Here is a 25800-nt window from a genome sequence, read left to right as displayed (position 1 = left end):
AAGGCTTGTTCTTTTCTGCATTGATTGCCACATTTGTTTCCTATTGGACTCTTTTTCAGCTATTAAAAAAAAAAAAAAAAGGCAGCACCAAACCTGCAGCAGCCAAGCTGAGCGAGAGTAGGTGCAGTGGGAACACTCCACCAGTCCTGCACAGGGGAATGCTAAATCTTGTGTTTGAGCTGAAGCAACAAGGGAAGCAGGAACTGGGGCAGCCATGAATGGTCTTTCCATAACATCACTGCCATCCACGTGGTGATGTCAGGGAAGCCCTTTCACAGTTGCTGGTAGTGTTTAGTGCTCTTAAATTTTACATTATGGCTCCTGCATTTCATGCCACCATGATCTTGGATGATCATGAAGTCATTACTTGAGTATCCACACTGAAAACTGGAACTTGCTGCTTCTTCAGTGGGGAGAGGATTTCTGTCCTTTCTGCAGCATGTGCAGATGTGTATGCCTAAAGCTCTGTCTTCCACGTACAGCTCATTGTACTTGTGCCCACACCTGTCCATGTTTGGAAAACAAAATTGTATTATGGTCATAGACATTCATCCTTGGGTTCTGTAAGCAATTGTTCACAGAGAAACTAAAGGAGTTCCCGAAAAACACTGCAGTTCTTCTAAATGTGAAATCACAGCCACGTGGAGAGGGAGAGAGTATTTTCCAACTCCAGAACATTCAGTGAAACTACTTGCAGCTAGAAAAAAAGACATGTTCGTGTTAGCCCTGTGAGTATATTCATGTATGCGATATTAATCTTCTGTGTTTGATCTTATCTCTTTTCCTCTTGGAAAAGACCAGTAAAACAAGGTAATTTAAAACTACCTGAACACATCCTTCCACCTTACTGTTAGGCCCTGAAGTCATACCCTCTTGACCTCAGAGGTTACGGGTCTAGTGCTTTTTATCCTCCCTGATTTCTCAGTATCTGCCCACTTCCTCCCCAACATTAGAGCCTTGTTATATAAGGAAATTGGAAACACCGACCGGCCCGGCCAGGGCCAGCAATCTCCACCAGATAAGGCCCGACCCCGGCTTTGGTGCGAGACGAGTGCTGATTTTAAATAGAAACGGACACGAGGGATATTGAATAAAGCTGAAGTTGCTTCCCAGTGGCCACTTCAAAATACATTTACCAAAGAAATGAGTCTTAGATCCTTTGGCAGCATTTTTACCTAGAAATAGTCAAATGACTGTAATGAAAAATCTACTTCGAGACTTTTGCAGCTTAAGAGAACACGTACTAAAATCAGAATACTTCAGAGAGGCTATAACACCATAAGGAATAAACAGAGGAATAATAAGAGGAAAAACTAATTAAAGTATTAATAAACTGCTTCATTTCCTTTTGAGGTTGCTAGTTTCAGACTGCTGAATTTTTCCTCTTAACTCTTGTCTTGCTGAAGTGTGTTTGTGAAGACCAGATACCACGGGTTAATTTTAGAGGTGGACACTTGAGCCAGGCTCTACCTGCCCAGCAGTGAGCTGAGTGGAAGAATTCAGCAGGGAGAAAGCAAACACGGTCATTTCAAGGCTGGGCAGTGCCTTTTCCTCTGCAGATTGCTGTTGGGTTTCTGCCTTGATGAAGTTATTTCTGATTTTCTGAAGTGCCTACCTACTGTTTCAGTTCTGTGAAACAAAACTCAAAAATTAAAGAACTGAATGGAGTCTGGGTAGTCTAAGTAGGACAAGGAGCTGGCAGCAGTAGACGATGATGGTGCATGAAGTTAAAAGACTGAGGTGAGGGAAGAATCGAAGTATTTCAAGTACTATTGCTTGAAGTAACTGGTAGGAAGGATCTGAGTTTGGTAACATCCAGGGAATGCACTAGAACAATTTCAGGTCCCAAATCCAAGTCAAATAAATACCTTTTTCAGGGCACACAATTCGCCTTGCAGAATGTGAAAATAAATGCTGTTATTCATTATAACAAATGTGGTGCTTAGAAGACTAAGCAGGCATGTGTTACTTGGGGCCAGTTTTCTGTCCAAGGGAAACGTGTGGCTGGGCTAAGGATGCGAACTTCCTGTGTTGGTGATCTGCAGCCTTCATGACAAAGAAGAGCCACCACCTGTAACAACAGGGCTTCGTGTGAATTTCTGAACTCCACCAATTGCTTTTGAAACACATTTCAGTACACTTTTAGCTTCATTGGTAACACATTTCTATTCCTACAGACTAAGACAGGGTGGGTTGGAACAGGCTCCTGATATCTCAGTGATGGATGGTCTCAGGTGTAGTGGAAGGAAGGGTTGTGCGTTAAACAAGAGGTGGCGAAATGATGTCAGGTAACGAGAGCTTTCCTTAGAAATAGTGGTAATTAAATGGTAAGCGTATTGTCTGTTAATTAACATCCCTGGTTCTTGGAGTACAATTCTAAAGCACATTACATGGATTAAGGGAGGTAAATTTTAACTTGTGTACTGGCAGTTTAAAATGTATTGTTGATTTAATCTCATTGAACTGCTCAACAAAGAACAACTGATCCATATTACTCAACACAACTTGAACAGGAAAGGCCAAAGAAGAAGAAAAGGCTGAAAAATAAACTCTACAGTAGCTGACATGCTGAAAACTTCATGTAATGAGCACAGAAGAATTCATAAAATGGAACACTAATTCCTTTCTAGAAGACTAGCCAAATGGAAATTTGCAACACACACAACTGGTTAATTAATAGTCAGGCCCATCATTTCACTGTAGGAGTTTCTATGTAAGGAGTCTCTCTTCTTAAAACGGAGCTAGGTAAAAATGATCAAAGTTACATTACTGTGCTTTAATTATTTTAAGTCACCTTCAGGTTTACATAACTCTAAACTGACCTGTCTTAGGATTTTTCAGATACTTTCCTCCGGGATAAATTTCCTCTTCTTCCTGAGACACTGACTGGCAGAGCTGTTGGTAAATGGGATCAGTCATACTCCCCTTTCTATAAATACCGCGTGCCTGAAGAACTCCTGCTTTGCCATATTCAACAGAAGCTGGCCTCAGCTTGTTTGAATTGCTGTTAACTTCCTTTAACCTTACAGCAGCCCCTATCAATGCAGCTTCACTCGTGAGCTATTCTTCAGTGCTTTTCCATATGAAATTTATGCAAGGAGTATTTTTTCTCAGTAGCCATCTTCGGTTTTGAAGCGCAAAACCAATGAAAAACAGTAGCTATAGCTTACAGACATTTCCTTCCTTCACCTAGAAAGGAGACTTCAGTGCAGGACTGCACTAACGCACCTCCGGGCTCACCTGCCGTGGCCGCAGGGCTTCTCAGAGCCGGGCCAAGGGCTAGGAGTGCTTCTGAAAGCAGCATGAGGTTCATTTGCAAAGGTTACATCTGTAGGTAGGTTCCTCATGCCCTGCCACACAAAAAGCTCAGACACTAGAAGGGTTTGGTTTGGCCAGTGGTGAGGAGAACTGCTGCAAATATTTTAATCACTCTGTGAGTTCGTCCGAGGTGTGTCGGGTTTGGATTAAGGAGCCATTTAACATTTGCTTTCCAAAGCAGGCAGCAGAGCTGGACCAAAAGGAGGGATTCATAGTATAAAACAGAAAATACTTTAAAGCAAAAACTCCTCCTCAAATTGAATATTTCTGTATTCTTGTTTTCCTCCAACGTGAAGCAAGAATGCATTTAGCTTTGGTATTAAACTAGTAATGGCTTAATGCCATTCTGTAGCTCTTGCATTTCACATGTGTGGAAAAAATTAATTCTTGTTTCATCTCCTACCAACTGTGGCTGTAACTGTAATGTCACTTTTCTGCCACCTAAAGGAAGGAGGAGTGCCCCGTGGGTTCGTGGCCGGCGAGGAATATTCTCCTTAGTAACTGAAAGCCGCTGTCATCGCTGTAGACAGAGTTTTTCTCCCCAGCTCCTGATTCCCGTTGTCCCACGATGCAGTGACCAGAGGAGCAGGACACTGCAAAACCTCTTCATAAACTGTAATTTAAACCCCAACATTTTAATAGTAACGACATTTATAATGAATTTGGGAGGAATTTTTTTCTTTATATTGTGGCTGCCCGGCATACAGGCCGCAGTCCAACAAAGCACTTACATACATGCTTAACTTCAAACATGCGAGGAGCTGAAGTCAAGTATGTGCTTAAGTGCTTCCTTTGCTATATGCTGCCTGCCAGTGACACACCGCAGGATGTTTGAGTCCACGGTAGCAGGTGAGTCGTTTTGTAAATCTCTCCATATTATGAAGTGATTTCATGACAACTTTTCAACTTGAAATAATAATTCCTGGATTTTTTGGCATAAGATGAATTGGTCTCCCCATATGCATACACGGGTTTTGAAACGTAGTATTGAAAAATATATAATTTCACCTTCTGTCTGTGCCAGTTCCCAGGAACACCAGATGGTTGTTTTTTTTCCCCGTGTGTGAATTTGGATCCGCAGCTAGAACTGAAAACGTTGTGCCTGAGATCAAGAGGTCGGTCGGTATCAATCTGTAGGGAAATCATTCAGGCTGCGGAGAACTTCGTGGTGCTTTCACAGCTTACATTGTGTTTGGTAAAACAAAACCCGTGAGTGAGATTATTTGATTGATGAGTGTTTCAGTCCTGGCAGACGTCCTGAATTTGAAATCTTGTAGATTTTTAGTGCTTTTAAAGAAGTAGATTTTTTTTTTTTTAATTAAAAACGGGATCCGACGAAGAAGAAGAGAGACACAAGCCCGCGTGTGTGTACGCCCTTTCACAGCTGGGGTTTTGGCAAAGTGTCATTCCTGCTGTTAAACATGGTGACCTTGCTGCCTATGATTTACTAACTGTTTTACAAACATTTCCTCACTCTGTGAGGTTTGATATGTTCTCCATCCTCAACAGCTCAACAGAGTCACTCAACCACTGAGCCAAACCTGCCTTTGTTTACAGCTTTTCCGGAAATTTTCACAGAGCAAAAAACTTTCTCCTTTTCCAATGTTTTATTTTTAAGTCAACACTTTCTGTGGTTTATTTGTGCAAAGCAACATTCGGGTACAAGGTACTGCACCGTATCCAAGTGGGAATTGCTGCCTTTCTAAAAATAAATGGGGGGTCATGTGAACCAGTGCAGAAAAATCTAGAGATACCAAGTATTACAGGACCTTTACATTTGGTGGTTCTTTTTTCCATAATATTTTGGGCCTGGATTTTTCTGAACTTTTTTTCCCACATTAGTTTCTATAATAGAGCACAACGTAAAATGATGAAACACAGGAAGGAATCTTCTTTTAAACAAAATTATCAGTGTTAAAAATAACAATCCTTTTTTCCCTCAGTGTGCATTTTTTCTCGTGAGGGGTTTATTTAGTAGTCTTACCATAGATATAGCCAAGGAGTTGAGTAATATTTAAGTGGCATTTTATTTATTTACTTAAACCTTAATTTTCCTAAATGCTAATGTGCCCGGTGTGCCTTGAAGCACCTTCGATTTCAGTTCGTGTTCTGGGCAGGGAACTCAAAAAGCGGTGTGCTTTGGGGGAAGAAGTCAGATAGCCGTGTTCTCCGCATTGCCTGGGTGAAAACTTAGTGCAAATTAAAATTAGAATGGGATGGGAATGTTTTTATTAAATGTTTTCACAGTGGAGATATGTTTCATGGAAATGTACTTGTTTTGATGGCAGTGATTCTCAGGGTCAGGATGGGATTTCGTGTGAAAAAGGAGATGAGAATACCCTGAGCGGGGTTGGCGAGGACGCGCGCAGGGCTCCTCCATGCCCAGGTAGCCAGCAGCTGCCCTGAGTGGTGTTTCCTTCCATTCTCCTTTCTTCAAAGCACACCTTCCTTTAATGTATTTATTGTTCCTACCAAGAATGCTACTAGGTTCAGCAGCAGGAGAGACGTACAGAATACTGGCATACAAAATCCCTTTCAGTGTTCTCACAGTTCGTGGTATTTCAGAGTAACAAAAGAACATCAGCTGTTTTAGTAGCTTTTTTTCCCTGAATTTATTATAGGTTATACAAGTAAAGAAATTCATGGAAGATCGATTAGTTGTCTAGGTTACTTAGGTTTGGGTTACTGTACCTCCTGATGAGAAACCTGTACTTGGTTTTCTCTCCTGATCAGCATAGTCCTTGAGCTACATCCCACTGACGGTATACTTTTGGACCTAGCTGAATAATAGAAGTTTCCTTAGGATTTTATATCATTGAAGTAGCTTGACAATAAAATGTAAATGACCTACAGAGGTCTCCACATTGAAATCCTGCACAACAAACACAGATGCTGTCAAAATACCTTGATATGTTTACATTTGTATGCTGTGAATTTATTACATATATTGCATTTTTAATCCTGAGAAGTACAAGTGAATTGTAATTCTAAATCTTCCTTTTAAATGCATTAGATTATTAATGCTGTTAAAGGAAATACCCACAAATGGAATTACTTCTGGAGGTTTTGCTTGCTTGTTTTAATCACTCAGAATCACTCAGGCGTTTGAAGTGAATTTCTGTAGCAGGGTGCCAAGTCAAAACGACAGACAGAACGTGCACCAAACTAAAACAACGTTTACCTACTGATGAAAAATGTTTTGAAAACGTATTTTCTACCTAGTAATTTAGTATTTGTTACTTAATGGCAGTGTTTTAATGGAAACTGTTGGCAAATGTTTTTGAATACTGTATCTCTTCAGTTTTCTTAATATGGGATGGAAAATTAACTTTTTTTTTTTTTTTTCTAAATCTTGAGTCCCTAGCAGCAGCACACAGGCTTGCAGCAGTGTGAGCATTACCAGTTCCTGGCTGCCAGCAGCAGGGCCAGTGTGACAGTCTTGCATCCTGCATGGCACATTCCTGCTCTAAAAACAAACAAACAAACAAACAAAAAACAACACTATTTGCTGTTTCAGTTTTCTGTAAAGTGATAGTGCGAAAAACTGAAGAGTAAGTGACTATCTTACAGGACAAAATGGTCAGAAATGTGATAAAAGAGAAGGGATCTGCAGATGCCTGTGGCACCCACCATCTTAGAGCATCTTCTGTCCCGTGCAGTAAGGGAGTAAAAGTAGCAAGTAAGTCTCAAGTCCATCTGCTTGTGAACAGGAACTGCTGCCACGTGTCCAGTTTCTAGAAAAGTAACTAGGAGATCACAGCTGGGTCCACTGCTTTCATGAACAAGCCTGTTGTGCCTGTGCTGTGAATGCAAACTGTGAAGTCCTCCCTGTAACTTGCTCTGGATTTTTTGAATTTGTCTTAAAATACAGGGCAATGAGCGTGTTTATATTGAATCTGCTGGTAAGCATTGCGTATTTCAGTTTGAATACGCAGACTTTGAAAAGTGGCTTCCATGTGGGCTTCCTGGTGTTGCTGAAGCGTGCTGCTCCTCTCACAGTTTGCCTTGGCAAGGCTTCTGTGCAGGTGACAGAATGCCGAAATGTGCAGTGATTAAATAGAGGTGCGGACTTCTGTGTGTGCTGAGGTTTCTCTGATTTGTTAAGTGATTTCCTTAAACTCGTAGGTGTCTCTACAGAGCTTTAAGCACTTCTTGCAGAAGGCTTCTCCCATGTCAGGTAGGCATTTTGCTCTGTTCAAGTCCCATTCAAGAGAAGTGGAACAGTAAGGTAAGGAGGCCAAATGGGACTTCATGTGGAAACCCCAAATATTTGGATGTTCTTCTCTCTGGAAGAACGTAAAAACAACATTTCACTGGTGCATAATGCTTGTGAGCATTTGATAAACTGCTGGATTTCTTGTTTTGTGCCTACCCTAAGAAGGAAATATCACTAAATTTCAGTTTCAGATCATTTTCATTCTGGTTTTACTGCAGGTATTGTGATTTGAACAGTGAAGATAAAACTCGCTAAGATTCAGGGATGTAATGGTTCGGGAACTTGCGGTTTTTTCTTCTCTCAGCATTTGGGGTTTTCCTTTTCTCTTTGAACCTACCTTTAAAATGTTCTCATGCAGTTTGGTGGTTGTAAGACCTTATGCCAGGAAAAATGGACGTGCCAGCACAAGGGCGTGACGTGCCACGCCGGTGCCCTTGGAGGACATACCTTGGCTGCAGCTTGGCTTGAACCCATGATGCTGGCGATGTTAATCATCCCAGAAATGGAGAGAGCAACACCAGTGGCATGTTTGCTCTTGCTTTTAGTTGGCAACAGAAGCTGTTGGTGAGTGTCTCCTTACAAAACAGATGTCTGCACACCAAGAAACCAGGTGCAGGTCCTGACTGTAGGTGTGCTTCAGAGGCAGTTCTGGCTGAGTCCTGCCTGCAGGGAGAGAGGTGTGGGGAGGAGAAAGAGGAACGCTATCCTCCTTCGTCCCTTGCAGTTAAAAACACAGCAGCCCTTGAAGCGGCTGGCTGCAGACTTCAGTCAGCTCACCAACGCTCTCAGCATGCTTGTGGTTCGAGTATATGATATAAGTAGCGTAGAGTGGTTTTGTTGCTATGGGAAAAGTGCTAAAAAAGGCTGTATCTCTTGTACAGCTCAGATCCTTTGGGTATTTAACATACAATTTCTGCTAAGGACACTCAGAATTATACCTCTGATTCTAAATTGCTTAAATGTTGAAACATATGGTCTTGTGTGCTGTTCACTAGGAAACAACTGTCTGTATCCAGGCTGCCAAATTCAAATAAACTCATACTGGAGAAACAGGGAGTCGGAGGCAGCTCAGCAGAACTTTTTGGAAGTGTTTTTACCGAAAGGCAAACCTGACGTATAGAAAAATGCTAATTAAACTAGTGCCATATATCAGTAACAGATAATTAAATGTTAATAGCTGAGAAGTTTTTCAATTAAAAATGAACTGTGTCCTCATGATTTCTTCTTGGGGGCCAGGTTCGTGTAGCTGTCATTTGTTGAGCTCTCTGCTACAGTAATCATTTTAATAAAATGCAATTATCTGCATAATTAATTTCTTTGACTGCTGTGCTGTGTCCTTCTTTAGCAGAGGCCAGAATGTCAAAGATCAAGTAGACTGGGGAAAATAAAAAATTCACATTGTGAAAGGATATAAAAAATACTTGGAATTTCAATGCATTGGCTTCTATTTATCTCAAATGTCAAGGGCAGTGTAAAATGTATTTTTAAAATGTGTTTTTGTATGGTTTGAGCCCATTCTTGGCGTAGTTGTGAATCTAGAGGGGCCATTGTTCTTTGAGAGAGTTTGAGGGGGTTTCTTTGTACAAAGTGACAAAAAGAAGACTTAGAGTACTGGGCTGCCATTGTTCCTGTGCGGCGCTGTAAAATTTGATTTGAAATTAGGACCTCGGGGCAAGCTCTTCAATAGCCAGTTTTTATTTTCTGCCAGCATTTTAATCACTCTTGGGCTTAAAGTGGATGACCAACATAATGCCTCTATGTTTAATAGAACAGTTCATATCTTGAAGGCCAGTTAACTGAATTCAGGGATCTGTCATCTGCCCAACATTAGTCTTTTCTATTTCCTGTCTATTTATGAAGATAGCTCTCCATTCCAGCCAGCTCTCAAAGAAGAGCAACTCTTTCTTTCTTTCTTTCTGCTTTTTTTTCCCCCCTTTCTTCAATGTACGCACGTCTCTTTTGGCGACCTCTTAAAGGAGCCGAGTCGCGCCGCTGCCGCGCGGTGCGGATGTGAGCACAGGCACAGCTCCGGGCTGTGCTAACGCAGGGGCCGAGGGGGAGGAGAGGTGGAAGAATCAGATTTCGCAGAGACATGGGATGACGGGAAGGGAGAAGTGGTATGTTGGCCTGAGCCTCACGCACCTCGTTGGGACTCGCATTGCAGAGATGTGTGAAAGGAGGAAAACGGGGAAGAGGTGCTGGAGTTTTAAAGAGCTGTTGGCTGAGTCGCGCCTCGTGCTTAGGAAGGACTTGCAGGACGGCGGTGCAGTTGCAGTGCTTTAGTCCAGCTGCACGTGGGGCAGTTTGGTGTGTGGCGGGTTTACACTACGACATCGTGGGCAGGTTTACACTAGTGGAGAAACCCTGCTCATTCAAGAGAGGACAAGATTGGAATTGTATTTCAGGTTTAAAGGCATTTAAATATGAGTTAACAAGAAGGAGGTTTTGCTGTTCATTTCTCAGGCACCACTCACCCCGAGGTCAACAGCAAATGTGAGCTGGGCCCTTCTCTTTAAAATACATCACTGAGTTTTAAGTTGCTTGCTAGTGCTGTATTGAAAGACATAGATTGGAAGCAGTGTTAGCAGTGTTCATTCAGTGATTTGCTTCGTGCCCACTGAGCTTCGTGTCTGCCAGGCAGTATCCCTGGTCTCCATCGAGATGGCTGTCGTGAGTGCTAATTATGACGCTGCTGGTACGTATGATGAGGGAGTGGACTTAAACCACCAGGCTGCTTCCCACAGACCACTAACTGCTCATGAAGCAGCAAGGACTTCTGATTACGTTTGAACTGGTCAAAGCTGACACCAGGAGCTTAAAGTACGAGGGAAAATGCTTCATATCCCATTGCTGATTATGATCTGTTGTACATTATAATTAATTCCTAGCCAGCTTAATTTTTTTTTGTTGGTCAGAAATGAAACAACTTTAGACACAGATTACAGTCTTCAGAAATAGCTTCAGTCAAAATCATCTGCTGCTTTTGTTGTCTTTATTTGTACCCAGTCAACAAAATCTAGCTTGTGTTGAACGCTTCTCTGTGTGCCGATGGAGAAGAAAAGTGGCTCACCAGGGCTGGAGAACTGTAAGAGGTTAACATATTCTGCATCATCAAGCACAGCTTTTCATTCACTTTCAAATGTAGCTGTGTGGGTGGCTACACAATGTGGGAAACTCTTTTCATTGAAGAATCTGAATATTTTGTAAGGAAGTGAATAGTTGCAAATAATCTTTTCTGTAGCACTGAAATAAAGAACAAATGAGCTATTCTCAGAAAATACTGAAGCATTATTGTCTTCAGTCATTTAACAGAGCTATAGAGAAAAAAATATTCCAAACTTGACAGATTCATATCCTAATCTTTTGCTCCTTCATCAGGAGACTGCGTAGCTGGTACCAGTTAAAGCGGAATGAGTTACAGGGCTAAATTGGCTTCAGCACTGTATGGAAGTAAACATTTTAAAAAATACAACTCAGGCCTTTAAATAATGAATGTCAGATAGAACTAAGACAGTCAACCTGTGGCTCGTGGACTGGATGTGTCCTCCAAAAGCCGCGGCAGCCGGCGAGCGCCAGCTGTTCGGCCCTCGTGGGAGCGCTGCTGACTGCCGCCCTCTGGTCTGAGGGCCCGTAGCTCTCCCTATCCTCTGGCTGAGATGCTGCTGTGGGTTCGTGTCAAAACACCGGGTATGGTTTGGTAGAGCACACAGTTAGATTTTAGGAGACAAAAATTGTAACAGATGCCCTATTGGAATGGCTGAATGAAATGGGGGCTGCTGCGGTGCTGGGCGAGATGAGGCTGTGGGGCTGGGGGCTCCTGCCCCCATGGAGCCCCGCTCCAGTCCCACCTGGCCTCTGAGAGAGTGACACGAGGCAATGTGGCACTGAAATTCTGCCTTATTGTAGTGAGGTGAGGGATTTCATCCCTAAGGTATTAATTTAATGTGCTACAACCTGGTTAGAGGCCAGGGCCAGGCTTCAGGAGCCCCGCGCTGTGTTTGCAGTCCTTTCTCACCTTTCCATCGCGACGTTGAGCAGTGATGCTGTGGGGCCAACGCAGTGCTTTCCCTGCAGTCTGCAGACCTCCAGTGCTGCAGAGGGTTTCACTGCAGGCAGCTCCGCACACACCTGTGCTCCTGTGCAGATAAAACTTGGAGCGAGCACCAGGGCTCTCCAAGGCGAGCCCGAGTAGGTCAGCGTCAGCCTCAAGTAAGCGTGATTAACTTTATCCATCTCCTGGTGTATTTCTTTCCAATCCACTCCAGTGCTTGATTTAATTTTCCTTTTATGTAAACTCAAAGATTTAGCTTCATTAGAATGATTGCAGGGATTCACTGCATATGGCCTGTTGCTTTCCTTATCCCTCCAGGGTTTTCTTACCAAGCACTTCAATCTGCTGCAGTGGGGGGAACGTTTAAGAAGTCACCAAAGCAGGACATGAAAGAACTGTCATGAAAACCTTGTTCAGAGAGAAAACCTAAAGGGAATCCTGCCTGGAAAAAGGTGCAGCAGGTTTGATGGGGTAACAGAGGGAGGGATCCATCCCTGGTGACCCCAGTGCCAGCGGAGCAGCCCCAGTCCCAAGTGTGCAGCCCGAAGAGCCAGGCTGGGATCCCTCAGCTCTGTGTGTTTAGTGCAATCAGTATAGGCTCTTTTATTTATTATTATTTTTAATTAATTGTTAAATGGTTTTTGGAGAGATTTTATAAAAACCAGTAGGCGTATCTGTCCGAAACTACCTGCTCTGCAGGTCTGCAAAAGCAGATCTTGCCTTGTGGGAGCCTTTCGTTTGTTTCCACCTTTTCAAAAAGCAGTGGCAATTGTCTTCAAGTTTTAGGAGGTTAATATTGTATAGACCATTTTAACCACCGTTTTAAACTTGTTTTCTTATCAAAAAAAGGACTTCTGGCTTTTTCCACAGTATTAGATCTATCATATCAGAGTACTTTATTGAATATTTTATTGACCGTCTGCTTGCCCTATGCTAACCTGCCTGACATCCAAAGTTTCTCTCTCTCTGGAGATGCAATGTCAGTTCTCATTAAGCAGCTGAGCGTGAATTTTCTCTTCATATTTCCTGTGAATAAACTTCATCCCAGCAGGCAGGCGCTGGGCCCTGCTGCAGCGCGGGGGCATCCAGCTCTGGAGCCAGGCGGCGGCACGGGGGCGGATTTAAGGTGGTCTTGGCGAGTGCGTGCTCTGCAGCCAGAGCCTTTTCCCTTTGGGGCTTACATCAGCATTTTGTGTAATTTTGCTTTACACAAATGTAAAGGTATTGAAGAGGAAAATTTCTTCCCCTGGCAAGTTAATTACTTGACTTCTCATAGAAGGAAAGCTTGAAGCGAATGCTAAGAGGAAAGTACATCTTCGCTTAAATTAGGCGATCCACCCAAGAACATGGATTTGATTTACCGAGCAGTTACAGTTACAAGTGCATTTTAATTGTCTCAGTTCGTTTCCCCAAATTTGATACACGTTATTAATATTTCATCTTAGTTTCTGTATAGCTTCCTTTTTAAATTTTAAATTCTGCATTTTCTTTCTTTCTAAAAACCAGAAAATGCTGCTCTGTCACTGCCTGGTTTTATGGCCATACAAACACCTTGCTCGCAGCCTGCTCTTGTTGCCACTGGCTGTGAGAGCTCTGCACTGAACCTGTCCCGACTCCCTCTCAGTAACGTGCCATGGCTTTTGCTCTGCTGTGTGACTTTTACTGAATTATTTTAATATGAGGGAGATATAAATATTTCATAATCCTGTAGCTGGTTGACAATTTCATTACATGCACTCCTTAGTACGTAATGATTTTTTGCCGGGCTAATTGCGGTGTCTCCTAGCAGGCATTCCAGGGGAAGGGCAGAGAGAGTTTCCTTCAGAAGCTGTAAAATATTTTGAGCCACTTCTTCTTGGTGTGTGATTTTAAAAAGCTGCGTTTTCAAAGACTCTCAAAATCACCCGAAAATGCGTTTTCCCTAAAGAAAAAGGAATTCAGAGTAGAGCCTACCATAGGACAGCTTTTGAGGAATAACTTCCCCTGAGCTCTGCTGTTGTTAACCAGGTCTCAGAAGGAAAACAGGTTTGGAAGAGCGGCTTGCTGCTTGGTGGTTTTGAGCCTATTTTCCCTGTTGTGGAGCTGAAGAGATGAACGTGGTTGGTTCAAATCATATTGCTGCGACTCCACCGTACGACAGATCTGCATTCGCAGCAATGCGTCTCTAACACAAAATGAAATAAGAAAGGGAGGAAATTTAATTTTGTTCTTGTGGTTATGGAGGTCTGCGGGGAAGTGGGCCTGTGGGGCACAGTCCTCGGGCCACGTACTGGTTAGACAGCTTCGGGTTTTTTTATGCCTTTCTTCTTCCGAACGTGGTGTCAGATGTTGTGAGTCAATTTATTTTGCTATTAGCATTTGCTAATGACACTAAAAACTTTTTTAAAAGCTTTCCTAATTAATGATCTTCTTGCTCACAAACAAAAACGATATTGTCTGTGAGAAGTGCCTGAGTATTTAAAAGCACCGGGCTGTTGGTAGGTTTTATTGCCTCATGAATTTAGGGTCAGCACACCTATTATTTGCCAGAGTTAATTTGTGCCGGGTTATTGACTGGCTGGGTTGTAAGGGATACCTGACTCTTGTAAAAGTTACACTCGTCTCAAATTGTTATAGTTTTATTCTTCGTGCCCTGCCACAATATTTAACTAATAAAAGAAAGGAAACGCTGTGCAAAGGCAGGGATTTAACTTCAGGCTCGTGAGACCCAAGCAAGTAAGACTGTCCCAAGTCTCTATTCCTTCTTTCTGACTCTGAATTGCTCTTAACTTTTCTTTAGATAAGGAGGGGGCAAAGACAGCTTTCTACAATCAGAAGGCACATCGCAGTGCACGGGCACTCAGGCTTTGCAGGAGTGCCTAATTAGGCTTTCAGATGCTCTCCCTGAGCTGGGTGCCTCCGATTGTCTATCAGGGGAGGTTAGGCCAGCTGCGAGGAGCTCAGCAGCACTGAAATAATGTGGCTAACAGCAAGTCCCTGAAGAAAAATTGAAGAGCATAGTTTCGTGTACAGCTCTTCATATGTCAAGGTGAAAATATACCCCTTGGACTCTCCAAACTGGAAGCACAATACGCAGTAAAACTAGCAGCTGGTTTAAAAAAATTTCCTAAGAAATCATCCTTTCCGTTTTGACAATTCAGAAATAAATTGCGGTCCTGTAGAATTATTTCTGATTTTCCAAGTGTCCGCTTCTATCACAAATGATTCTGAGCCATTTGTCCTTGCGGGGTGAAAGGCTGGCTGAAGTAGAAATAGTCATTTTCTATAACAAGCCTTCAAATACACGATGGCGAGCCAGAGTCTCTTGCTGTGTCATGCCATCCAAGCTGCAGTCAATACACGGGTCGTCAGCAGAAGCCAAAGTTGCACCAGGAAGTCATGACCTGTAATGTGGGGGCTGGAGAAAGGCCAGTTACTCTGCAGGGCAAGCTGGGAAATGATAGCTTCTGAGTGGGAAATTCGGAAGGGGTGAGCTTGATCGTGCTGTCCTATTGTTCTAGTCAGATTTTTTTATATGCCCAAATATATTATTACTACTTTGGGTGAAAGTAATGCATTTCTAGAAATAACCTTTGCCTCCATCTGGGCTGATCGAAACAATTTTTAATTATTCTCTGCCTGCTGGATCTTCTGCAGATCCGGGGTACACCTGACAGAGCCTTGTTCTGTACGACAGCTAGCACAGTCACTTCGTATTAAAAAGTAGATGGATATCCTGACCTCCAAACCCAGGGCTGCTGAACAGATGACGGTCTAATTCTTTGCTTCATTTCCAGCGAGCTCCGTCTTTTGGCTCTCTGCAGTGGATAATTATTGCATAAAGATGGGGGAGCATCTGATACTGGTTTAAGACGATCAGTCTCAGAGTTTCACCAACTTCCCTAGCGATTCTGAGGACTAAGAAACTAAAGCATCCATGATTATCTTGCATTTAGCTGAGGTGCACGTGATTTCTGTCCTAGTTGCTTCTATAAATAGCTCCCCCAATCCTTCCCAAATTATTTTTACTAGTTTTTAGTGGGTGTATAGCTTTTAAAACTGGAATACCAAAAGCTGGCTCTGTTCATTTTCTCATGAAATTGTAGCCAGAGCAGTAAATTCATAGCTAAGCACTTACTCATTGGCTACTGTATTATAAATAACTCTTCACCTTGGCCCTGTTTCTCTCACCATTACTCACTGTGAGCAGTTCTTACTCACGAGCACAGGGCAGCGGAGAAGTGAGTGGTGCTGCTGTCTCTGCTCCCAGCGCTGGGGCCCTGGCACATCAGCAGCCCTGCTTCCAGGCAGGGCACCCCTGCTGGAGGAGAAGCAGCAACTCCTCTGGAAACAAAAAAGCTGCGCATGGGATTTGGAAGTTTTTATACGAAAAACCATGGTGCAGTTTGTTGTCAGGCTTCGAGAGGTAGGCTTGTCACTTTGTGCAAGGCTGGGAAGCAACTTACAAGCATTTGGCTGGGGAGCCCTGGCCATTCCTCCTGCTTTCTCATTGCCTCTGCACTTTGTTGCCTTCCAAGGGTAAATTAATCCAAAGGTTCAAAGCTTTTGGGAGAGATTCCAGACCAAAGGTCATCTTTTCTGGGTGGTTTCTTGGCCGTCCTGTGTTTGCCCACATCTCTAGTGTTTACCAGCTCAGGGAGTTTATAAAATTTTGATGTAGGAATTAGGTTGTTGCTCATCTTGTACCTTCCTGCTCATATTATTGACAGTACCACTGAACTGCTTGAGGCAGATAGCATCTCAGTGATCATTGTGCTATTTCAGCTCTCCACTGCTGACAACATCAGAAGTGTTTTAACAGGGTTTTAATGGGCAGCCTCTGTAGCTCCTTGGAGGGTTGCAAATAGCTGCCGCAAAAAACCTTTTCTGGCGCTCGGAGCTGACATGCCCTCCTTTCCCATCCAGCTGCCGCTTGTTTATGTGGCTGCAGTGCTGTTGACAAGCACTTCTTATTTGGGCCGGGCACTGTGGAGACTGTACAAGTTAAGCAAGTTCCTACATCCTTCGTGTGAGCTGCGAGGAATAACAACATGGTTGTGAAACCGCTGGGAAGAGCAGCGGCAGGAGCCGGTAACCCAGCTGTGTTCGGAAACCCCTCCTCTGCTCCTGCAAAGAGGAATCCGACAGCTGCTTGCACTGCTGTACGGCACAAAGAGCTCGCTCCTCTATTTTCTTGTTCACAACATGTTTCTGATGACATCCTAGAGTTGATCATTTTGATGAAAATGACCTTTTTTTTTTTTTCCTAGCAGAAAATAAACAAAAAAGGATTAAAAAAAAAAAACAGCAAAACACACCACTGTTCTTCAAGACAAAGCGTTAATTTGATAGCAGCAGTTTCTAGCTGACTGCTTGCTTTGCTCTGCTTGTTACCAGAAATGAGGCTCTGAGCACAGCTTTCTTTGGACTATGGAAAAGCTTTCTCCTCCCTGTTTTGCTTAATATAACTATAATGTGCCCTTTATCACACTTCAAGTTGAGTAATCCCAGTGTAGAAGCAGAGCTTAATACCCATGGGAAAGAGCATTGGAAACATACATTATAAAAAACATACAGATGAAGCTCAAAAGATCCACTGACATGTAAATTTAATTAAAAAATTATAGGTTTTCAATGAGGGCTTGTGTCTTGAATTTACCAGTTTCCATGAGTTCTTCAGAAGAAGAGTTTCTTTTTGCATTCTTGGTGCAAAACACACTAAAAGATATTACAGTCCCCCAAAAGTGGGACTGCGATATCCAAAAGCCCCCACAAAAAGAAAATTTTACCTTAAATATATACACTTGAAATCTAGGCTGCAAGAAAAATACCCATTTTCCTGTTTTCTTTTCTTCCCATCCTCTTTAACAAAAGTTAAACTTTACCACCACCAGCACAGCATGAAAAAGCACGCCCTAGCTGTGTGAATAAGCTTCCCTTGCGTGTGCACGTTTAAGATATTTTAGTTCTTGCCATAAAAGGCAAGCAAGTTTGGGTTAAAAAAAAGACCTGCCCAGCCAAGTGGGCAAACAGCAGAGCCAATGGCCAGAGCAAGGGGCAGGCTGGAAATTGGGATCAGAGCAAAAAGCACCTCTGCTCAAGCAGGATTGTGGCTTAAATAAGAGAAGTGTTACGGAAATCTTATGAATTGCTCCATCTACTGCATGTTTCTAGGAAGAAATCCCCAGCACAGCAAACCCACGGTGTGTGGTGTGGTTTCCCAGGATGGGAGCGTGCCCCCGCAGCACAGAGCAGCGCGGGGCCGTGCCACGGGAGCTGTCGCCGCCGTTTGTGTGCGGCTGTGCCAGGGCTGGCCACTCGCAGGGTCCTCGGGCTGAAACCCGCAGTGCGGAGTAAAACTCGAATCTCGTGGCTAGTAAAACTTAAAAAGGAAAGTCTGAGGGTCTTTTAAACTTGCCGAGGTTAAATGTGTTTCTTTGCTCTATTCTTCGTCTGCTGTGCTTTCAGCAAAGCCGATGGCAAGCTGAAGTGCTTCCATAGCAGAGCGTTACAAAGCTGCTGCTGCTTAACACCCCTTATTTCTTTTTTTCTTTAACGCAGCAAAGGCAGTGGCTTTTGCGGTGTTCTATTAAGGCCACAGCAGCTGTTCAGAGGACCAAGTCTGTAGGTTAGGGGAAAGGGAAAACTCCCTTATTCCTGGAATTTCGTCCCCCAGATAAACGGAGCAGAGGAGCTCTGACTTCATGCTCCCTCCTGCCTTCAGCTTGTGGCTTCTGCTGTGAGCTGCAGCACTGAAAACCACTCCTGTGGTTTTTGTTTCTGTAACTTAATTAATAAAAATAATTCGTCAGTAGCTCATGTCTTTCACAGGGGCTTTTCCCTGAGTCAGCTTACTGGGGAAGAGGTTCGTTATATGTTACAATTAGGGTAAAAAAAAGGGGGGGAAGGATAAAGCTTCTGATGTGGTGGGCTTCCCTTAGCAGAATGCCACAGCCTAGTTTATTTGAAGAAACTTGCAGCCAAAATGCTGTAATCTAATTTATATACTTGTGTAACTGTATATAAATATATAAAAATATATAAAATGGTAAAAAAATGCATTTTAAAGTATCATATGATCAAGAGCAGAACTTATCTGTGTTAAATGCCAGAAGGTGTTACCCAAACAGTCACTGCTGAGGTTCACTCGGCTCCTGTGTGCAGCCACAGAACCAGCAGTGTTTGTCTGATGCCGTATTTCAAGTGGGAGAGCTTTCCAGTCACCTCTAGCTTAAACTGAAGCTTTCTGCCCTTCAAACCGTGTGTCCCTGGACAGCCTGTACTGCCCCCGGCTTGGATGGATCCCTGCCTGCTCCTCAAGGACCTGGGAGCAGAGTTCCCCTTGAGGCTGGGTGTACCTGGTGTGTCCACAGCCTCCGAGCTGGGAACAGGCTGCTGTGCTGCTCCCTCGGTGCCCGTGTCCCATCCCCGTCCCCGTCCCTGTCCCCGTCCCCTCCCCACGAGGCTGGCGGTGCAGCCGTGCTGCATTGCAGGGTGATGGCAGTGCTCTGGGAATTGTCTCTGTGGGGTTTGATGGCGATGCAGGGATGAAGCAGGAGCAAGTGCTGCTCCAAGCCTGTTCCTGCGCGCGTTGTTTGTCACCTCTGTTGGTTCAGTTGATGCTTTGAAGTTCCTCTTGCATTAGCGTTGCGCCTTAGGCAAAATTGTTTAGTGCTTCACCGTTCGTGTTATTTGACTTGCTTTTATGTTCGCTTCTGTTTTATGGGTTTGTTCTGCCAATTTGGATATAATTGTACGAAGCTTTGCTTTTGGCTTTGTCCTGTAACGTTGGCTTACAGGAGCCATCCTCTGCCATGCAGAAAGACACCTGTGGGAAGAAAGGCGCTCGAGCAGCCTTGCCGTGACCGAGTTTCCCCTTAACAAAAATATTTTCAACCTTTTTTCTTAACACGTTAAGGTCAAAACCAATTGGTAGCTGGAGCCATACTTGTTCTGAAGGGTGAATTTGGTGGAGGTGTGTCTCTACCCAGCACATTTCGTGACTTCAGTCAGCGCGTCCCGATCTGCCCTGGCTGCGGCAGGGCCCGTGCAGGGGCGATGGCATCGGCACGGCTTCGTGGTGCTCCTGCCTTGTGGCACAGACAGCAGCGCGTGGTTGTGTGCTTGTGGCACTGCTTGGACTCTCCCTGTCTCTAATTGCCTTCCCATTATCACTGCTGAGCAGGGGCAGTACCCAGGCTTCCTCCAGTCAGCAGCACCCAGCGTCGTCCCTCTCCAAGCTCTGGTCATGCCAGGCTGCGGGCGCTGGCCACGCTGCCCGGGTCTCGGGCTCAGCAGGAAGGTTTCAGCTTCCAGCTCCTGCCTCCTGCTTCTCTGCCACGACGTGCAGGACACAGATGTAAAACAAATGTATTTTTGTCCTACGTGTCTGGGCACAGGTACTGGAAAGCCAAAAACCAGCGCGTCCTTGCTTCAGGGTTGAAGAACTTCCCTTAAACTAGACCCTGTAACTCTGAAGTTAATTCACTTAAAATAATTTCTAAAATTTCCTTACATAGCCTGTGCTTCTTCAGCACGTGAAGCAAATGTGATCCGCGGGGCCCTAATTAAAAAAACAGAAAAGCAAATGTGCCTCTTGCTTCCCTGCCAGGCCTCGTGCCTCAGCCACGGGCTGACCCGGGGCATCTCGGGGGCAGAAAGCAGGGGCAGAAGGCGGCGAGACGCAGTTCCAGCTTTGTGATACCCATTTGTATTTACGGCCTGATTCTGCTGGGTATGAAATGTATAAAATATGTATGTTAAAATGAGGTATTTGGATCTGAAAGTCAGTCCACTGTTCACGTATTTGTAAGCGTTTCCGTGATGATGTGCTTAGATAGGAGCAAATTGGGCTTGTAGAAACGCGTAGGGGAGATGAAATTGAGGATGCCGGCTGGACTCCAGCTTCCTCAGCTGGGTTTTGCAGCCAGAGGAGACACGGCTGGGAGGTGGCTGCAGGCTGCCCCGGCTCCCCCAGCTGCTCTGCGGCTCTCCTTGCCCCCTACCCCTCCACGTGGGGCAGCCAGGTGGAGAACAGAGCCGGGAGGTGGCAGGGACTTGCCTGCTGTGCTTCGGCTCTGACAGGTGAGGAGAGGGTGCGAGCAGCCTGTGCCCCGCTCCCCGTCACCGCTCCAGCTCCCGTGGGAGCCTCCTCCTGGAAATACCCGCGGTCACATGCTGCAGAGGTCTGGGGGCACATTTCGTTTAAGCCACTGTCAGATGAAAACTTATCAAAGCTCAGTTTTGTTTCTGTAAATCTCAGAACATTCATCATAGGTTATCGGAGATGAAAGCGGTCATGTGTGGCAAAGCCACACTGCTGGACTCTGTGCTCAGGAATTCAGAGGGAAGGGAAGGGAAGGAGATCGTCTCTCTCTCGTTTGCTTTCCTCTCTTTGTCTTCCTTTGTTCCCGTGCACGGAGGTCCGGCAGTCTTGGAACCAGTCAGATAATTTAGAAAATGCAGTGCTTACCCTCTGCCACTTTTTACAAGCCTGTGTCCTCAGTGACAGAATTGATTCCAGTTGGTGCTGCTGCACTGTTAATGTTACCTTTTATGTTCATGTTTGTTCCAACAGAGTGGCCACTAGCACAGACGACTTGAACTTGTATCACCCGCAAACTGACAACGCTGGAGCCACCAGTTTGTCATTATCCCTACTAGTGTATCTGATTTAATTTTGCGACAGCGGATTAATTCTTAAAATTGCAGTGCTTTTTGCTCGTTAATGGTCAGTAAATGATTCTGGGGGATGGGGGAATGGAATTCATCAGTTTTGTAGTCATTTTAATTCTTCTAGTTTTAAGTTGTTCTATAAATATGTCTTTATGGATGTAGTTTTACTAGCTTAAAAACATCTAATTGAAAACAGTTGCTTAAATCTCTTTGGATCAAGAAGGCAGTAATAAGCAAAGAGAGTATCTTATCCCTGCAATCCAGAAACGCTTAGTGACTGGTATACTTGGTGCATGTGTAATCAGCTTCTTGTTTCATCCAAAAACCTTAGCTCTGTTGGTGTGAGCTCCTACTTCACCAGCAGCATTGTTTTTTTGTTTCTAAGGTTATCAACTAGGGAAACAAAATATATTTTAAAAAATGGCATAAGAGAAAAAATAAATATTTAATTAATTTATGCTACTTTTTTTTTGTATGTGCAGTGTGTGCTGGAATATCACCGGCCTCCTAAAAGCCTTAGATTTGCCTTCCTGTAATTTCCCATTTTGTTACGCATTATGTAATGTTATGACTTCAGGCTTGCATCAGGCAGGGCTGATCTCTGCTGTTCTGTGAGGTGCCCAGCAGATGAAACCGCAGCTCTTGGATGAGCTCAGCCCGTGTTTACCTATTGCTGCTGCTTGCAGTTCCAGAACCAAAGAGTTCTGAGCGATAAAAACTTGGCTCTGCGTGCCGTTGATTTCTGAAATTGCTAAATTTTGTGTATTTGGGTCGGGGGGTGCTGTTGGTATGACTTGGGTTGGTTTCTCATCTATTATTTGTTTCATATCAGAAAGTGAGGAACTTTACAGCTTATGAGCTGTAGTGACTGCAGATCCTATGTATGACAGTGGGATGCTTGAGTGGTTTGAAACCCTCCAAGTTAATTTGGAGATGCATTTAAACAAATATTGACGACCACTCTGGTTGTTGGACGTTGTTAAAGGCTTATACCTGCCTCCCTCTGGCTGAAATGTGGTACCACCTTCCAAAGTGATCCCTACAAAGGTCTCTTGCAAACTGTGAAGGTCTGTAAGTGACAGCTTGTTTTTGAGCTGGGGAGCAAGGAAAACAAAACCATCTAAGCTTGGGAAAGGCAATGCAAAGCTACAAATCTTTGGGTTCTTCCTTCATACACTGCAAAGGTGGAAAAAACTCAGGCAGGTCTCGTTTGACCCAGCCTGATTTAGAGGTAGAAAAACACGTGCAGCATAGTCAGAGTGAGCACTTGCACTTCTGGTGCTTTGCGAGTCCACTCTTGAGCCAGAGATGGAGCAGCAGCTCTCCTGCTCCCTCCCTACGGGAAGCAATGAGAGTTTTATTTTATTCAAATGATTTCATATGACTTTAGTAGTCTGAAGTAGTAAGAAGTTGCGGCAGCATTGTGTTTCAGAGCGCAGGCAGCTCCGCCAGGCTGCCTTCCCACAATATGAAAGAGCCCAGGCTTGTGCAGCTACAGCATCTTGGGCTTTGTTCAGGACTTAAAACGCAGTGAGAGCTCAACCCCTGAAATTCTTTTTCCGAGTCTTTTTGATACGCAAGTAGCACTTCACACAAGCCCATTGTTAAAAATCACTTGCTGTTTGGTGGTTAAAGAAATGCGTAAGTGTATTCTGCCCATCTAAAAGCCATCCATTACAAAAAATAATCAGAGATCCTTTTTTCTTGTACATTTGTGTCATTCTGTGAATCAGAGGCATTTTATGTGCTAGGGGCAGCTTAGCTTTCGGAATTCCTGTGTCTTGCTAAAACCCCAGGGCGTATTTAGCTCAGGAGACCTGAGGTGACCTGTAAATGGCAGCTACTGTGTCCCTCTGCTGCTTAGCAAGATATTTTAAAAAGAAATTGAAATACAGAGTCCAGATACAGTATGATAACATTTTGATCCAAAGAGAAAAGCAGTCAGTATTTTCATACTATTTGACCTCTTTGAAAACACATTAAGACATCAATTATTTCTCGTAGCTTTCCTCTGAGAGGAAGATGGGTGGTTCCCTCTTTTATAAGTGAGAAACCTGAGATCGAAACGAAACGAGGTGATTTTTCTGAACGCAAAGAAAGTCCTTAGGAAAGCAGGACTGGAGCTGAAGAGTTCCTGTGCAGTGGCTTTGGCAGGCACGCAGCTCTGACTGCTGAGCTCTCTCTGCAGGCAGGGAAGGTGCAGGGGAGAGCAACATCTTTTTTGCAGATTGTTTTGCTTACGACACTGCGCTGTCTCATTTGCGAGCCAGCCTTCCCATTCTTCCCGGACTTCAAATAAAGTCATAGTTTTTCTCCTAAATCCCCATGATTGACTGTCTACAAACATGCTGACAGTCTCAAAAATAATGACGAGAACTCTGCTCCCTGTGCGTGTGTGCGTTATGTCCAGCCGAAGGACGCTAACGCCGTGCTTCGGCAGCTGGGGCAGCGTTAGTGGGGTTCCCTGCTCGGCTCTCCCCCGGCCTTCCCATGTGAGTGAGCTCTTCTTTCAGCTGTAGGCAGTTTTTATTAAGGTTCTTTGGGGGTGTTGTCTTTACGGTGGATTCATTTTTAAAATGTGAACGATTTCAGCCCTTGCCTGTAGAGAAGGCACGAATCTCCTCCTTGCAGCTCCTCCGGTGAGGTGAGAGCCATGTGGGGGGCAGCCTGCTCAGCACCACGCTGCCCTGAGGCCACGCAGCACCAAACACGGCCGGGCTGTCACAGCACAGGTGATCAGGAGCCTATTTTCTGTGCCACTCCTGATGATAACTTTCAGTTTTGGAGTTGCAGAGGGGAAAGGCAAGAGTCCTTTGCAGAAGTCAAGGTTCAAACCTATGGTTCTGGGTCAGGACAGTGATGCTCCTAATACTACTTTTTAGCATATAAAACAAGGTAAATTACACATCTCCAGGAAAATTTAGGTTGTCCGATGGGGATGCCTTAAAATCCTGCAGTTTTTGTTTGTTTGCTGCGGTGGATTAGAAGCCACTGGGTCTCTTGGTCCAGTCCAGGAAGAGCAATCTGCTCTTGTCTGGGACAGGAGTTCCATTAAATTAGCGGTGTCCTCACCTGCCTTCAGGGGAAGGTTTGCTTCTCACCTGCTAGTGAAATACCCAGCACCAGGTTTTAGGTACAGAACCATGGCCCAGCTCACACGAAGAGAAGCAGAGCAGATCCCCAAGGGCTTGAGAAGCTCCAGAAGTCATCTGCACCCACGCAGAGACACGACAGGATCCTCGGTGCCAGAGGGATCCTGCAGGATCTTCTGGGTGAGGTGTGACATCGGGGGCTGGGGCTAGAGATGCAAGGCAAGTGGTGTCGTGGATGCTGCCTCCATGGCTCTCCCCATCACCTCCTGGTCCTGCTGTCGGAAGAACCGTGGAGATGTGTTCGGTGCTGGCAGGTCGGGCAGAGCCCTGCCGCTAGCTTGTGTTGAGCACGCGAGCTGCAAAATTATGTTCTTGTATCAGTTGGGAATTCTGTGGAATTTGCTTCCATTTGACAGCGTTTCCAGATGGAAAGGAGCAACTGTCTTTTTTCTGTACGGTGCAATTTTCATTTACGTTAAATGGTTCTGAGTTTGGGGAGGGGGGCTCTGCTGCTTCATTTCCAATAGCGTGAAGACAGATGTTATTTCACTGGGGGATCTGGAAGCTTTTTCCTTATTCTTCAGCTCCGTTATAGGTGTGCATCTCTCAGAACAAAGACAAATTCCACTGGAAGTGTTACAAAGTTAGTTGCATTCTCAGTTATTTTAATGATTCTTTATTTTTGCAGCACAGTAGGCTAGAAATGTGTTAAAGCTAGTGGTAAAGTAATTTATGAAGGGCAGATGGAGTTCAAAAGGTTCAAATATACACATTCAGTTCCAGCGTCATTTGGATCTTCGCACCTCAGTGTCCCAATAGAGAAACTGGATACCAAGTTTTTACAGGTTTTACTGTAAAAACTGAGCCCTCCAGAACTTTTAGTAACTAATGGATTTTGCAGAAATGACTACCCTGGCTGTCCATTAGCTGTTTCGCTTTTATGTCTTTGCTGGAAACCTAAATGGCTTTTACTTGCACTTTTTTAGTGGATGTTTGCAAGAGATGTCTTTTGTGTTACAGTAGCCAGTAGGAAAAAAAGGGATGTACTCAAAAATTGTAAAAATATTTAATCACGGTATATCCTAACTAGAATTTAAACTGTGTTGTCAAGAAAGTTTCCATCTGTGGCATACCAATCCCAAGCTGACTACATGCAGTTTTAATCTTCTGACTCTTGAACTCATTCTTTTTTGTGTGGCTTTGGTGGTGTTAAAATTTAATCCTCAGCAGTTACATTGTATTAAGTCTATATTTCTCTCCTTCCCTGGCATGTCCTACCTGATTACTGGCAAAGGATTTTGAAATACCCTGAAAATCTGTGTTTTCTAATGTGGGGATGATTGATAAAATACCTTCCTACCAATGGACAGTTAAAGAAAGTTTCCTCTCTTCTTTGTTGAGCTGCTAGATTCTTAGCAAATTAGTACCCTGTAACATCCTATTAGAAGCACACAGCTTTGATGAGCAAC

General features: G+C 44.2%; 1 protein-coding gene across 8 annotated transcripts in view; it reads left to right on the top strand.

Moving 5' to 3' along the window:
* The window catches only part of BCAS3 (BCAS3 microtubule associated cell migration factor), a 353644-nt gene that overhangs the window by 222567 nt on the left and 105277 nt on the right, over window positions 1–25800 (top strand). The window contains exon 24 of one of the 8 annotated variants that reach the window (XM_082776136.1): window positions 21142–21626. The exons of the other annotated variants lie outside the window; for them this stretch is intronic. Within the exon in view, the coding sequence (XP_082632262.1) occupies window positions 21142–21167 (26 nt within the window). The 3' untranslated portion in view covers window positions 21168–21626. Of the gene's footprint in view, window positions 1–21141; window positions 21627–25800 lie in introns of those variants that run through there. 8 annotated transcript variants of the gene reach the window in all.

Source organism: Aythya marila, assembly GCF_965140915.1.
Source record: "Aythya marila genome assembly, chromosome: 20".
In the NCBI taxonomy this organism is placed as follows: Eukaryota; Metazoa; Chordata; class Aves; order Anseriformes; family Anatidae; genus Aythya; species Aythya marila.
The sequence above is the reverse complement of the archived record's forward strand: the minus strand, read 5'-3'. Positions and strand labels throughout refer to the sequence as shown.